Consider the following 16,270-nt stretch of genomic DNA (forward strand, 5'->3'; position numbering starts at 1 on the left):
CAAATGCTAGCTGTTATTATTAATTTATATATTGAGCCCTATTTTTTCTCTGGATGATAGAAACTTAATCTCAAAAGTTTCAGCGTTTCTCCATCCATCCCCTCCTCCAAGGGTTGCATCTATATTCCCAAGTCATTTACACAGATAATCCACATAAAGAGCTTAGAGTGGTGCCTGGCATAGAATTGTTGTTGTTAGGTTCCATCAAGTCGATTCCGACTCACAGTGACTCTATAGAACAGAGTAGAACTGCACCATAGGGTTTCCAAGGAGTGGCTGGTGGATTCAAACTGCCACCCTTTTGGTTTGCAGCCATAGTTCTTAACCTCTGCGTCACCAGGGCTCCATAGAATTAGCTCCCAATGAATGTGAGTGGTGATTCATATTATAGTGCAAAGACAGTGGAAGAATGGGATTGGAGGCAGGGGTCGGGGGAAAGCATGTGATCCTCATTCAGCGTCTACCCTGGTGCAGCATCCTCAAAGAGAGCCACTGTCCAGATGCTCAGGAACCCAGAGGAAACGACTGTTTTGCACACTGTTAGTGTTACTTCTGTGCCCTAACAACAAATCAGAGCCCTGGTGGCACAGTGGTTAAGAGCTTGGCTGCTAACCAAAAGGTCGGCAGTTGGAATCCACCAGTTGCTCCTTGGGAACCCTATGAAGCAGTTGTACTCTGCCTTATAGGGCTGTTATGAGTTGGAATCGACTCAGTGGCAACATTTTTTTTAAACGATGGTCCTATATTTAATTAATTTAAAAGACAAGGGTCATAAAGTATTATTCACTGAGTTCCTGGCCCACTGCCTGTCTGTCAGTTTGTCATACTGTAGTCACTTGTGTGTTGCTATGATGCTGGAAGCTATGCTACCAGTATTTCAAATACCAGCTGGGTCGCTGATGGTGGATAGGTTTCAGTGGAGCTTCTAGACTAAGACAGACTAGGAAGAAAGGTTTGGCAATCTACTTCAGAACATTAGCCAACGAAAACATTATGAATCACAACAGAATATTTTGTAGCCCTGGAAGATGGGCCCTGTAGGTTGGAAGGCACTCAAAATACACAGTGGCTACAACAATGGACTCAAGCATACCAATGGTGATGAAGATGGTACAGAACCGGGCAATGTTTTGTTTTGTTGCATATGGTGAGCCGACCTGACGGCAATTAAGTTCCTGGTCAGGACACAGTAGATCAAAGAGATTAACACCTAGAACTCTTCCAGGGATAAACCATCTCCAAAAAGCTTCTGGGTATTTCATTCATTTGAATGAACTGTCCAACTACCCCTACCCAGACTTGGTCTGACCACACTATCCTCTTTGTCTCCTTTTTCCCTGGCTTCCTGGAAAGACTGTTCTCCACTGATCGAGGCTTTATGATGACTGTGCTTTCTAATTCTCTTCTAGCTTAAGAGTTGGACGGTGGAAGACCTTCAGAAGAGGCTCTTGGCCCTTGACCCCATGATGGAGCAAGAGATCGAAGAGATCCGGCAGAAGTACCAGTCCAAGCGGCAGCCAATCCTGGATGCCATTGAGGCTAAGAAGCGGCGGCAGCAGAACTTCTGAGCATGGCCAGGCCCCGGAGCCCTGTCTGCATACCCGGCCTCCCGTGAATGCTGTGATTGCTCGCCACTCACGCTCGTTAGCCAGCAGTCCTGCCCTGTCGTTTCTCCACAGCACCTTTGTGAACTCAGGAATGTGCGCCAGAGGGAAGGGCTACTTTGACAGTCAGCGCGCCACCTTGATGTGTATTTAAATGGGTCGGGTATATTATTTCAGAGATTTATATTGGTGTTTTAAACCAGAGTTTTAAGTCCCAGGAACAGAGACTCCTTCCTAGTTGAGTGTTAGCTGGGAAAGTTCTACGTTGTCTTTTGTTTTTCCTCTCCCAATAGCTTTTAATTGTTCTTTCTGGAAGACTTTTTAAAATATATAAATATACATATATATATAAATTATAGATTCCCCACTGAGTGTGGTGGCATCTCTGTACAGGTACAGTTTTAAACAGTTTGCCTCTTTTCTGTAAGATGATGGTACTGTGGAACACGAGGAAGAGGACACCGGGAGGCTGTTGAGACACTGGGATCCGAGGAGCAGCCCTACCCTTTGCAGGGCTGCATTTATAAACTAAGTTGGAGCCAGTTTTTTTGCCATGGTTTCAGCCTTGTGTGCGTCACCGGTGGCTTCCACAGCCACCGGTGATATCCAAGAGAGCCCCAGGTGGGTGTGTTTCCTCTCTGAGTTCCAAGAGAAGCCTGGCCCCCTTTTTGCAAATTGGTCTTTACTGTGTTAACGCCTCTCATCCATCTCCACTCTCCCAACTGCCTAAGTGACAGCACAGATTCTGCCCAGTGCCTTAAGAGGAGATGCAATCCAGGGAGGGGACAGGCTGACCAGGAACTCTCGCAAACACAGGGCCATGTTCAGTCCATAAAAGGGAGAGGGTTTCCGAAGCTCTCGTTGTTTGTGCGAAGATCCCACACTTTGCGTTTTGCTCTGCATTCCTTACAGAGAGGGGTAGAGGGCATTCATTGCTTTGTGACCCGTATTCAAATATGTGACTTATTTTCTTTTTCATTTTACTGCTAAGGGGTCTGGAAAGTGTAGATGAAAATCAGATTTCTCCAAGAGGATCAATTCGACACGGAGGGCTGGAAGGGACCGTCAGATCATCTGGTCCGACCCCCCCGCTGCATAAATGGGAAAGCTGGGGCTTAGAGAGGGGAAGTGACGTGGCCAAAATCACAAAGCAAGTTAGAGAAGAGCTCGGGCAAGAACTTGAGGCTCCTCACTCCTGGGCCATTGAACCAAGCAGAGCAGCCTCTTCTTCCTGGGAAGAGACTTGTGTCACTTGGTTAAGCTGCCTCTGGGGACCCTGCTAAGGAAACTTGCTTTTGCTTTGCTTCTTAAGTGGATGACCTGGCTGTGAAGAGGCTCCCAAGGGAAGCCAGTTTGTTCATTTTATCAAGTCTGAGCTCTGCAGGGTCTGACGGACAGCAGCCCAGCATCCGTGCAGGCAGATCTAGAGCCTGAAGCAGATGAGACAGCACAGAGCCATCCTTCTAAAGTTTTGGCTCAGGACCACATGGCATTAGTCACCAGCAAAAAGCAGACAGTTGGAAAGGACAGATGTCTTTTTTTACTTATTTATTTTCTAATCTCTCTTCCCCTCAGTAGGGGAGCCATGACTGGGTTGCTCCTGAGGATCCTGTAATCTGACTCCATAATTGCTTTTGCTCCCCAAACCTGGGAATCAGTGGAAAGGTGGGGAATGTTCCTGTGGCCAGTTTCTGTCCCTTGCATTTAAAACAAGATTTACAAAATGCAAGAGGCAGTTGTTAGTCTTCAGGGTTTAGCCAGGTAAGCAGCTGTGTGGCAGATACAGAAAGACAGGACAGTTTGAGGATCTCTTGGGATGATAATGGCAACTAGCATTTGTTGACCACTGATTGTGTGCCATGAGGCTCTTTACATATGTCAGCTCCAGACTTCACAATAACCCTGTGAGTTAAGTACTTTATCTCCATTTCATAAATGAAAAAAAAAAAGTTCAGAGAAGAAAAGGTTCTCTCCCAAGACAATACAGCTAGTAGAACTAGGATTCATAGCATCACCATATGGGACCAATATTTATAGGGAAAAGGAAAGTAACAAGCCTGTTTCAAATAAAGTGACCACCTTTTCTTGCGTAGACTCAGTCTGTACTCTAGCTGGCATTTTGGGTTGGGAAGCAGCTGAATTAGTAATCAAGTGTAACAGCCAAGTGAGTTTTAGAAACCAAAGCATTGAATGTGTATCGCCCATACCGTCTGCTGTGCTAATTGACAGTCCTGTCTCAGTCTCTTTCTTTCTTAAAACAAAAGACTTTGCAATTGGCCAGACAGGAGGGAAATGCCCATTTTTCCTTTCCTAGGCCAGATCCACGTAAAAAAAGGTTCAGTTTTTCCCCATAAATATTCTTGGGTCATGAGCCTTGATCTGTAGTTTATTTGGTCTCAAGCATGTGTGCACCCACAGTCTGGTCCAACACAGTACGTTAACTCACCAGCCTGGCTAGACAGAGCCCTTTGGCCAGAAGCCTATTTGTTTTGGATCAGAAAAATTTCCTGAGAAGGTGTATTTGTTTCTAGTAGCAGAATGGCAGAGGAGCATTCCTAGTCATTTTTTCCTTGAATACTAAATTCAGGATATGTCAGCTTGCTTTTATTGAGACCTGAGCTTCAATCATTGCTTGAGCACTTAGTATTCAAGCTGTCAGGGAGCTCTGAGCCCCTCACTTGTTTTCTGCCTCAAAGAAAACAATCGTGTCTTTAAAGACCTAATTGTGTCTTTAAAAATATTTCAGATTCTCTAAGAATGTCTTAATTGCCTCCCCATCAGTAATTTCAAATTAGATTTCTGTATTCCTCCTTTGTTCCTTCCCACAACCAACAATTGAGTGGATGAATGTTTGGCTCGGTGGGTGGGTGGGTGGAGGTTGGATGGATGGAGATAGATCAATTAGATAGATAAGATTAGATAGATAGGGACCAACCAATAATCTGAGGCAATTTAGGAACTGTAGCCTTGACTACTTGAGGCTATAGACTGTGATCCAGGAAACATTTAGCATCTACCAGGTGCCAGAAATGTATTATACCATTTAAAACCCAGTAGGTCTTACCAGTATCAGCAATGAGAGAGGTAACATCACTACAGATCCTACAGATATTAAAAGAATAATAACAGAATATTATCAACAACTTTATGCCAATATATTCAACAACTTAGTGAAGTGGACAAACTCCTTGAAGGATACAAACTACCAAAGCTCACACAAGAGGAAATAGATAGATCTGAATAGTCCCGTATCTATTCCATCTTAGCTCTGGGAGATACAGGTATTACTGCCCTCATTTACAGATGAGAAAACCGAGGCTCAGAGAGGTGAAGTCTGTTGCTCAAGGTCATGCAGCTAGAATATGGCAGAGCCAGGATTCGGCTCCAGGTCTTCTGATTCTTACTGCAGTGCCCTTTCTAGCATACCATGTTGCCTCTAAAGATTGCAGCTCCTTATTTACTGGAAAATTGTTCTCGCCCAATCCAGTCTCCCCACCCCATCCTGTCTTAAGCTCTGTGTTGGTGGTTTCATCAGGATTATATTCATAGTCTTTCAAATCCATGTTCTTGTTTGTGTTTGGAAAAACATCTCTTCCACCAGCTCGCACTGGACCAACTTGGAAAAAAAAAAGCTTAAATGCTGTTACTGATGTACAGTTTTAAAATGTGAAGTTTGTAGCTTTAACTTTTTGTAACGGAAACTAATAACACTGGCTTAAATGCTACTTGAAATGCTATTTTGTAAGGTTTGGATGTACATAATCAATCAAGGTCAGCAGTTTGTATATGTATGAGACACAGCGTCCTCCATTGCCCTCCCCCCGCCTTTTTTTTGAGATGCTTCCTGTGAGCTTTTATATTAGAATTGTTGTTTTCCCTCCTTTTTTCTTCCTACACCTTGTCATCTTTGTTTTAAATAAACTGCCCTTTGGAACACAGACTATCCCCTCTTTTTTTAAAAAATGAGATTCTCCATATATATCCTGGAAAATGGTATTGTCAGCCTTCCTGTCACTGAGGCTATGGTGTGTTTATTCCAGGACCCAAAGTGGGGAGGGCGGATAGTTACAGGAGGGAGTAAATTTTTGTTGAGCACCTACTGCGTGCCAGGTACTGAACTAGCAGTCAGGGATATAAAGACGAACCAGACACAGTTCTTGCAGGCCAGTGGGAGGGGGCAGTCAAGCACACAAGTATGTCACAACATTGGAACTGCTACGGCAGAAGCAAGTGCAGGGCCTGTGGACGCAGAGGAGGGAATGACAACCAGTTCTGCTGGGTGTCCAGGGGAGCTTTTCCTGAAACTTGAAAACTGAGCAAGAGTTGGCCTGGTGGATAAAGAGTAGGAAATGGAGCAAAGGTGTCCTGGGTGGAGGGACCAGCCTGAACAGAGAGCCTGGGTTTAGGACCACCTTGGAATCCTTCATCCCCATGTGCTGTTGCGTGGAGCCAGGCCGGGCACGGCCCAGCACTCAGAGAAGAGCAGCAGGGTGTTGCTGCCCTTGGATGGCCCTTCCTCCTTCAGGAAGTCACTCCACAGCAGTGAGGAAGCAGAGTTAACACTTACGTGTAACACAATTACACCTAAGTCAAATAGTTCTACAGTATTTAATATGGTAGTTCTACTCTTTGTATATCTGTCATGCTATTCTGCCAGCTTTTCTGGGAGTTGGGGTGATTTGTGTGTGTTTCTTGTTATGTAATTAACTTGCTGTATTCCCTCAAATACTCAGTGTACTTGCCTGTTACCAGGGCTGATAACAAACCAAAACCAAACCCATCGGTCAAGTCTGATTCCCACTCATAGTGACCCCAAAAGCCAAACCAAACCTGTTGCCGTTGTCAATTCCGACTCATAGTGACCCTACAGGACAGGGTAAAACTGCCCCATAGAGTTTCCAAGGAGCACCTGGTGGATTTGAACTGCCAACCTTTTGGTTAGCAGCCATAGTACTTAACCACTGTGCCATCAGGGTTTCCATAGCGACCCTAGAGGTCCCCTATTGCCAGACTGAGAACGTATGGTTGGAAGGAGGAGGGAGGGTATACCCTTTCTGTAGATGCATAATTCTATATTATACTACCATACCTCAAAGTCTTTGTGAGAACAAAATAATTTTAAAGGCTCTGCATTGCGCCTGGCATGTAAGTGCTTAGTAATGTAAGTGCTTAGTAAATGTGAATTTACTTTCTCCCTCCCTCCTCCTTCTGGTCATAGGTTCTCAGTCTGACAGTGATCCTCAAAGGGTGCAAGACTGCCCACTAGGAGGTGTTTGGGAGTTTTGGTGTAGGAGTGTTTTTAGTTGTGACAACAATTGGGCATTTAATGGGCAAGGCCAGGGATGCTCGACGTGCTGCAGTGCATTCTGGAACAGTCCTGCACAACAAGAAATTTGCCCTGCAAGTGCCCCACTGGACATTTATGTCAGGGCAGAACTTATTTATGAATACCTGATTTTAAACCAAACCTCATTTACATCTGAACACGAAGTTCTCTGTGCACAGTTTAACTACACGTGTAATTTTCCGGGAATGAACGATGTAGAAACGGAGAGATATTGTAGTTTGTTTTGTTTGGAGCTTTACCAAGAGTTGGTCTCTGTTTCAAAAAATTGCGTCACTGGGGGCAGCAACGCTGGTATCTTGAGTCACTGTTGCAGCATAGCATGCCGACAGAGGCTTAGACTTGTAGCTGTCATTCACAGTGATTCTGTGAAACATGTAAATGCATAAATGATCATCTCAGAATAATGAGATACCATAGAGAAAACAGCCATGGGATTGAGAGTGACGTTTGTGTGTGTGTGTGTGTGTGTGTGTGTCTGTGTTGGGAGGCAGCTTTATACAGGATGATTGAGGAAAGCCTCTGAAAAGATGGCTTTTGAAATAAGACCTCTTAGCACTGAATGACAAGAAGGAGCCAGGCAGGTGGAAGTTCCGGAGGGAACAGCAAGAACAAAAGCCCTGAGGCAGGAATAAAAGTTTTATCGGAAAAATGAAAGGATGGCCATTATGGCTGGAACAGTGTACAATGGAGAGAGTAAGTGGCAGTAAGGTTGGAGAGGTGGGTGAAGGCAAGAGTGTGCAGGGCTTCATGGGTCACGGGAAAAGGTTTGGATGTATTCCCCGTGAGATGGAGAGCCACCAGAGGGTTTTAAGCAGGCAAATGACATGATCAGATGGTCAGCTTTTCAAGCAGGCAAATGACATGATCTGATGGTCAGCTTTTCAAAACTATGCCTTCATGAAATAGAGCTCAGCTTCCTTCGTTATCAGGAAAATGCAAATTAAAACTATAATGTGCTTCCACTACACACTCACCGTGACAGCTAAAATGAAGATGACAGAATATGCTAATTGTGAGGCTGTGGAGCAACCGGAACTCTGGTGGGTTTACCTTATGACTCAGCAGTTTTCCACCCTTAGCTATTTCCTCAACAGAAATATGTACATATTCTCACCAAAAGACATGTACAAGAATATTCATAGCAGCATTATAATTCATTATTTTGTCAAACTTGAAACCATCCAGATACCCAGCAATATAGAATGGACAAATGTAGATTCATATAATTGATTACAACAATAAGAATGAACTAACTATAGCTACATACAACAATATGGCCGAAAGTTTGAAACCAGGGAAACCTAATCTGTGATGTTACAAGTCAGGATAATGCTTACCCTTGATGGTGGGGGGCAGTGATTGAACGAAAGCATGAGGAGGTCTTCTAGGTGCTGGTCTAGTTCTTTATCTGAGTGCTAGTTACATGTGTCTGTTCACATTGAGAAAACTCATTGAGATGAACACTTAGGATTTGTGGTTTTTTTGGTGTGTGTATATTATACTTTGAAAAACAAACTAAAAACCCTCTGCCTTCTACTCCACTGTTCTGTTTTTGGAAGTTTCCATGATGGTGGATTGGAAAGCCCTTAGAAACCACCCAGTCCTATGCAAATGTAAGGAATGATGACTCTTAGCCCATTAGCCTTTGCTGAAGGTGATTCAACTGAGGCCCAGGGTTTGTCAGTGGTTGAATCTGGACTCCAGCTCAGGCTATTTGACTCGGGTGTTCATTCTGAGACCCTAACTGTGGCCTCAAGTGTAAGAGTGAGTCTGGTTTGTGATCTCTAGGCATGCTCTGGTGGTGCAATGGTTAAGCCCTAGGCTGCTAACCTAAAGGTTGATGTTTGAACTCACCATGACTCCATGGGAGAAAAGATATGCCAATCTGGTCTCATAAAGATTTCAGCCTAGGAAACCCGATGGGACAATTCTACTCAGTCCTATAGGGTCACTATGAGTTGGAATCCACCGATGACACACAACAACAACAGACATGCAAACTACTTCCATACCCAAGGTCTTCTTCTCAGAGTTGCTCAACCACCAAGGAAAGCAAGAGCCTTGGTAGACAACGTTGAGCTCTATTTCCTTCCTATGCTTTTTGTTGGTTTGTTTAATATTTAACATTTATTGTGCCAGGCACTTTCACTTATATCTCACTTGAACTTCACGTTAGACTAAGACAAGTGAAGAAAGTGAGGCTCAGGGAGGCAAAGAAACCCAACCAAGATCATATAGCTCATAAATAGCAGGAAGTCAAGCCCATGTCTGTCTGGCCTCGAGGCCCATGTTCTTCTCTCTGGCCCAAGTGGCATCCCTCACATTCTCCCATCATATTCAAACGATTTTAGCAACCCGTTGCCTGAGAATGAAGCCAACACAGGATGGCGGAGCAGAGAGAGAGGTGGGGAGAGGAGACGGGGTGACTTCAGTTGAACTTTTGAATCCACCTGTACTTAAGGCATTTGGTTGGGTTTTTCATCACTTGTAACAAATTCCTTACCAATCTAGTTAGATAGGAAAGGAGGAGGAGGGCTTTGGATACCAGTTGCCAGTTGGCATGAGATGGTGCTCCTTAGCGTGTAACAGATCCAATCCAAGCTCACACAAATGGTAAGTGGCAGTGCCAATATTTAAACCCAGGTCTGATTCCAGATTCCTAGATGAATGCGTTTCCCGAGGCTCCTGAACTCAGTGCTCCTGAAAAGGTTAAACACCAGTTCGGTATCTGCTCTTGTCCTTCTCTTCAATTCTAGCAGATAGGACTCTGAAAGACTGTGTCTGTTTCTTCTCAAAGTTTAGCTTCTCAACTTATTCAACTTCCTGGAGCATTTTTTCTATGCTCAGGCATGGGACCTGACTGGACTGGGATATGATGTCTGGCAGTCAGTGAGGACCATCCCAGCCAGCACCTAAGGGCTGTGTCCAGAGCCTGAGGAGAGAAAAAATTCATAATAGGGTCCATGCTCAAGGCCACTTCCTTCAGTGGTGCCTGGGGAGTTAAGCTTGCCAAATCCAAAGTAACCATAGTGGCATATGATGCCAAGTGAGTACAATCTAGTATTAGAAGCCTAGGTTTGAATCCCTGATTCACTACTTAACTGTCTGATCATGGGCCACAGTTTTCTCATCTGTCCAATGATGACGGTAGTGTTTTGCAATGGCATCCAGGGTTGTTGTGAGAAGTATATGAGATAACTGACGTGAAATCACTTTGTAAACTGTGAAGTGGCACAGACATGTGAAGGGTAGTTATTGTTATTTTCTAGGTCATCTTCACTCTTGGGAGCCTCAAAAAATTCTTTATACGTCAACCAGATTCCCTTTCACGCTCATTTTCCAATAGGCTGGGTCCTTATTTGAGCTGAAAAATTTCTTCCCTATCCAAAGGGACTCAGGTATGGGATTGACCTCTTGTGTGACCTTGGAGCTCTCTGGGCCTCAGTTTTCTGATCTCTAATATGAGGCTGGGGAGGGGGCAGATCAAGGGTTAGATCTGACAGCCCCTAAAGAACATTTTGTCTCACTCACCAGGGAAGTTTCCACCCTGAGGCCACTACAAATAGGGAGAAACTATCACAGACAGTTTCTTCAGCATTAACAATGAGCACATCACATCCCAGAGCCCAAGATATCCTGAGCAGCTATCCCATCTACCCATTAGGCCCAGGACCCAATTACTCCTAAGCCTATATGGACATCATCTCTCCATTTTACAGAGGATAAAGCTGAGGCCCAAGGGAACAAGACCCTGAGGGATAACTATGGGATCTGTCCAGCACTCCCTTTCTCTCCTGGGAACTGCTCAACTCCCACACCAGCCATGGGGTCCGTAGGGTGACTGCCATGTGCTCACAGACCCAGCCCCTTGGCCACAGTTGAGGAATCCAGTCACTTCATCGAGCTGGGTCAGTCAGAGTCCTTCTGATGGACTTTTCAAACTGGAACTGGCAAGTTCTCTGGTGGAGGCTCTACAAGATGTAGCACTTAGGAGATGTTAGTAACCATGTGACGCAGAAATCAATCTCTCTCTTTCTCCTGAGTTCCTGGTTTCTCTTGTTGCTGGAGCCCAGCTACCTCCCTCTATTCCCACCCAGGGTGTTGTAATAGATAAGTGTTGTTTTTGCCTACCCAGGGCCCATTTCCCTCATGTTGAGACCGCCCCACTTTTCCTTTAGGGAACTACCTCTCTGTCATTCTATGTCCTGGTGATATTGTCTATTATAGCTCCTCCCCTGCCACCCCCAGTCAAAAGATGGGCAGGTGACCCAAAACCAGCCCCAAACCCACAGCTGTTGAGGCAATTCTGACTCATAGTGACCCTATAGGACAGAGTAGAACTGCCCAATAGGGTTTCTAAGACCTTAAATCTTTATGGAAGCAGACTGCCACATCTTTCTCCCACTGAGCACCTGGTGGGTTCGAACTGCTGACCTTTTGGTTAGCAGCCAGGCCTTTAACCACTGCACCACCAGGGCTCCTCAGAACCAGTCCAGTTAGACTCCATCTTCAAGGAGCTTTTAGCCTGAGTGGAGTGACACAAAAAAAGGAGGCAATTGTCACTAAGTTGTTTTAATTGTAGTGCTCTAAAGAGGTGATTCATGGGTTCTAACTACCTAGATCCCTCTATTGCCCTCATTCCTATCTTTCTCAAAGCCTGTTTTTTTACTTTGATCCTAATCCATTATTTCTCCAAAGATGTCTTTTTTCTTTTTTTGGCTTAAGTTTGTCAGTTGGATTCTGTTGTTTGCAAACAAAGACTCCTAACCGATACAGTGAATGGAACTAGAATCAAGTTGCACACAACATATCCTCCAGGAAATGTGGGGTATTCAAAATTACTGGACTGTGATGGGGCAAAACACAGGAAGGTTGCTGTTTGGTCTCTGGTCTGGGAAACTAGCAGACCACAGTATACAGTGGTAGAGAGCTGTTTCCTGTATTACTTGGTATCATTTGGCCACTGAGGATGTGGTTCTCTGAGAAAGGTTAGTTCAGTTTCAAGGAGGTGAGGAATGCCCAGGCTATGGAATAGAATGCTTCGTTTTGACTGCATAGACTAAATGTAAAGGGAAAGTCAACAAAGGAAACCCTGATATCACTTTTTCACCTTAAGGGCCAGAATGAAATGTAGAGCATTTCTATGCTCATGATCAAAGAGCCTCATGACTTGCAGTAGGGTTGAGATCTCCCAAAACCATAGCAGGCAAACTAATTATGCAGGTTGCTGAATTCATAACCCTGCTGCACATTTCAGAAGTTGGGCATTGATGGAGTGGGTTTATTACAAGTGGAATGGCCATATGAGAGGATGTGGGAGAATTCCAAGGCCCTAGAAAACACCAGTTGGGAAGCAGGCCCTTACAGGAAAAAGCTCACAACTTCCTGCTCCTCCCAACCCCTGCCCCACCACCTCAGGCTGCCTAGCTGGAGGTTGGATCAGTTTGGTCTAGGGGATAAAAAGTAGGCTCTGAGTAGGAAAGAACCTTGGGCTCACATAGAATTGCAGAACCTTGCTAACTGATACCAACAGAAATTTGGGGGATATTTGTGGTCCTTGATGAAGGAAGGGGAAATGTAACTTTGGACCAGGCTGATCTTACTGATATAGATGCACTTACCAGGGATTCTGCATTTACTGGGCTAACTCCTGGAGCTGGCAATGTTGGAACAATTTGATGGATTAGCTAATGCAAACTTGGACCAGACACTGGCCACATAAAATAGAACATAAAGGCCTCATATCCTTTGGCATCATGTAGAGGAAGGAATTCAAAGCTTCTGAAGACAGGGATGCTGGATTGGATCGATCTTGGGCTTCCTGCCCACAAATGCCTCCAACCATGCTCCCCAGTGAACCCAGAACACTTTCTTTATCGTTGTTTTGAGAAAAGTCTAGACCAGGAATGCTAGGTGAGGGGCTCCAATTGAAATGGGTTCCTCAAGAGGAGGAAGAATCCAGAGGTGCAGGAGGCCAGTGTTAGCATTTAACCCTCAGATTATGTGGGAATGGTTGGTCATCAAAATATTCATCAGGCTCTGAATGAAGCAAGATCTCATGCCATAGGACTGGATTGGACTGATGCTGGATTGGATGGGTTTTATGCCTCCTGCTAACAAATTCGGAAACCCTGGTGGCATAGTGGTTAAGTGCTATGGCTGTTAACCAAGAGGTCAGCAGTTCGAATCCTCCAGGCACTCCTTGGAAACTCTATGGTGCAGTTCTACTCTGTCCTATAAGGTCTCTATGGGTTGGAATCGACTCGACGGCAGTGGGTTTTGTTTTTTTTTTGGCTCACAAGTTCCTCAAACCTCAACCCCTTCCCTTTCAAAGTGAAAGACAAGTAGCTATACCTTGGAACTTCTACCACCACAAAAGAGGCGTAATGTTATTTGGATTTTGTTAGTTTTGTTGCTATCAGATCCTGGCTTGCTACTGGGTTTGGTGATGAATGAAGGTATAACTACAGTATAACAGGTAGCCCTGTGATCCAAAGTGCCCATCGTAATCCAGGTACTGTATCATCCACCCAGACATAAAGTCAAGCACGCCTGATAAAGACTCTCATCATCAAGTGTACCCCCATGGGCACAAGACTGGGCTCAAGCAGACCCTAAAAGTACAAGTTGATTGCATGAGAAGTTGCTCACCATCAAGGAATTGCATCTCTACCAGATAATCCTAACAACCCACTTGAAAATTTATTACTTCCTATTCCTGACTCAGAGCCCTGGTGGTGCAGTGGTTAAGAGATTGACTGGTAACCAAAAGGTCAGCAGTTTAAATCCACCAGCTACTCCTCGGAAACCCTATGGGGCAGTTTTACCCTGTCCTACAGGGTCACTATGAGTTGGAATTGACTAGATGGCAATGGGTTTTTTGTTTTTCTTTTTTTTTGTTTTTTTCCCTGACTCTGTACAGGGAATTGACAGAAAAGATGTCACTTTGATAACTAAGGTGCACCTGACCCAAGCCGTGGTATTTACAATTGCCTCATATGCACACGAAACTGGACAATGAATAAGGAAGAGTGAAGAAAAATCGACGCCTTTGAATTATGTGTTGGTGAAGAATATTGCATATACCATGGACTGCCAGAAGAATGAACAAATCTGTCTGGGAAGAAGTGCAGGCAGGTTGCTTCTTAGAAGCAAGAATGGTGAAACTTTGTCTCACTTACTTTGGACAAGTTATTAGGAGGGACCAGTCCCTGGAGAAGGAGATTATGCTTGGTAAAGTGAAGTGTCAGTAAAAAAGAGGAAGGACCTCAAGGAAATGGATTGACACAGTGGCTGCAACAATGGGCTCAAGCATAACGACTGTGAGGATGGTGCAGGACAAAGCAGCGTTTCGTTCTGTTGTAACACGGGTTTGCAATGAGTCCAAACCAATGTGACGGTACCTAACAACAAAAAAAAAAAAAAAATTTTTTTTTTTTTAACAGCAATCCCTGACTCTGAGTTCTGTTGACTTGGAGATTTTTGTATCCAAGAGAAAAATACTTCTACTAAGGGGTACAACCCTGTATCCATTGGAGACTCAGACTGCCACCTGGACATTTTTAGCTCCTCTCATCCCTAGGTGGACAAATATAAGGAGAATTACAATGTTGGCTAAGGTCATCAACCATAACTGCCCAGAGGAAATACAGTTACTGCTACACAAAGGAGGCAGAAAGGAGTACAAGTATCAACGAGGGAATTCTGAGGCATCTCCCTATACAGGCAGGACTACCAACGGCTCTAATTCTCTAGGAATAAAGGTTTGGGTCACCCCACTGAGCAAAGAATCCTAGCCAACTGAGGTGCTGGCCAAAGGCAGAGAGACAATGACATGGCTAGCAAAGAAGGAAAGTTATAAATGCCAACTTGCAGCCTCATTACCACCGAAAGAATGAGAACGCAGCATGGCCTGTCTTCCTTCCTCCTTGATGCATCTTTGTTGGCCGTCCCTTTCGTCTACTATTGTATATAGTGTGTGCTGGTGGCAGTTATGTGCCCCATTTATTCCTTATGTTGTACAACATTGAGACAGGATCAGTGGAAGAATGAAAAATGAATTTAGAGCTAGATTTAGTAACAGGGCATGACCTTAGGGTTTCTTCTCTTTGGGGAGATGATCAGTGTATTTTTGGTTATATACCAGGTAGTTTCCTTAGGTTAGAGAGAAGCACTTATAAAACTATGCGTATAGGAAGAAGGTAGGAGTGTATGTGCGTATGCTGGGAAGTCAAGGGTTGGAATGTAGTGGGCACCTGCTGTTTTTGTCTCTTAACATGCTTCCCCTTTATTTTGGTGACAACACACTGACTTTTCTTTGGGCAACCACCTTTTCTCCCCCATGTGATCTGGTACAGATGTGACTCCAGGTACCCTGCCCTCCTTCTCCACCAAAGGAGATATATGAACCAATCTAGGCAAACCAACCTCTCTCTTGGGATTTGAACTGTATGAGCTGAATGATACAGGGAAGAAAGGTGATTGGAGGTGGATCATTTGGATGGCAGTGTCCAAAACAGGTTCATGAGTCCTGCTGTTGAGGTCCCCAGATCTCCCCTCGTTTCTACATTCCCTGAGGTATGATCGGTCAACTTTCCCTTTGCTTGGATGGGCTTCCCTGATGCCCTTTTGTAGTGAGCTGAATGGTGGCTCTAAAGATATGTCCACATCCTAATCTCTGGAACTTCTTTAAGTGTTACTTTATTTGGAAAAATGGTCTTTGCAAATGCGATTAAGGATCTGAAGATGAGGTCATCATGGATTACCTGGGTGGGTCCCAAATGTTATCACAGGTATCTTTGAAAGAGAGAAGCAGAGGGAGATTTGACACACACAAAGGAGAAGGTGATGTGAAGCAGAAGCAGAGACTGGAATGATGCAGCTATAAAGCCAGGGAAGGCCAAGGTATGCTGAAAGCCATGAGACACTAGCAGAGGTTCCCCTACAGCTGCTGAAGGGCCATGACCCTGTCAACACCTTGATTTTGGATGTCTGGACTTCAGAACTGTGAAACAATAAATTTGTTGTTTTGAGCCATCAAGTTTGTGGAAGTTTGTTAAGACAACCACAGGAAATTAATAGCACCTTGCAATAAATTCATTTTTTGCTTAGTCTACCAGTTTCTGTTTTGTTTCAACCAAAAAAACCCTAATTATAACATTTGTTAATCACTTCAATTTATTCTAATTAATTACTTTTTTGACCAAGTTACTTCCAATTGGGCTCCTGTCACTTGCAACCTGTACTGGCTGGTACAACACAGATGAAGCCCGTGTCAAATCCAAGACTGGAACCAGAGAATGTGGATTTCCGAATCACT

The 16,270-nt window shown here is 44.4% G+C and overlaps 1 protein-coding gene across 1 annotated transcript in view; it reads left to right on the forward strand.

The window, feature by feature from the left end:
* STK4 (serine/threonine kinase 4) overlaps nucleotides 1-5,538 on the forward strand; it is a 100,319-nt gene extending 94,781 nt beyond the window's left edge. Inside the window, exon 11 of the mRNA XM_003411728.4 lies at nucleotides 1,410-5,538. Within this exon, the coding sequence (XP_003411776.1) occupies nucleotides 1,410-1,568 (159 nt within the window). The 3' untranslated portion in view covers nucleotides 1,569-5,538. The remainder of the gene's footprint in view (nucleotides 1-1,409) is intronic.
* The last annotated feature ends 10,732 nt before the right edge of the window (nucleotides 5,539-16,270 follow it).

The sequence above is a fragment of the Loxodonta africana genome, chromosome 24 (assembly GCF_030014295.1).
Source record: "Loxodonta africana isolate mLoxAfr1 chromosome 24, mLoxAfr1.hap2, whole genome shotgun sequence".
In the NCBI taxonomy this organism is placed as follows: Eukaryota; Metazoa; Chordata; class Mammalia; order Proboscidea; family Elephantidae; genus Loxodonta; species Loxodonta africana.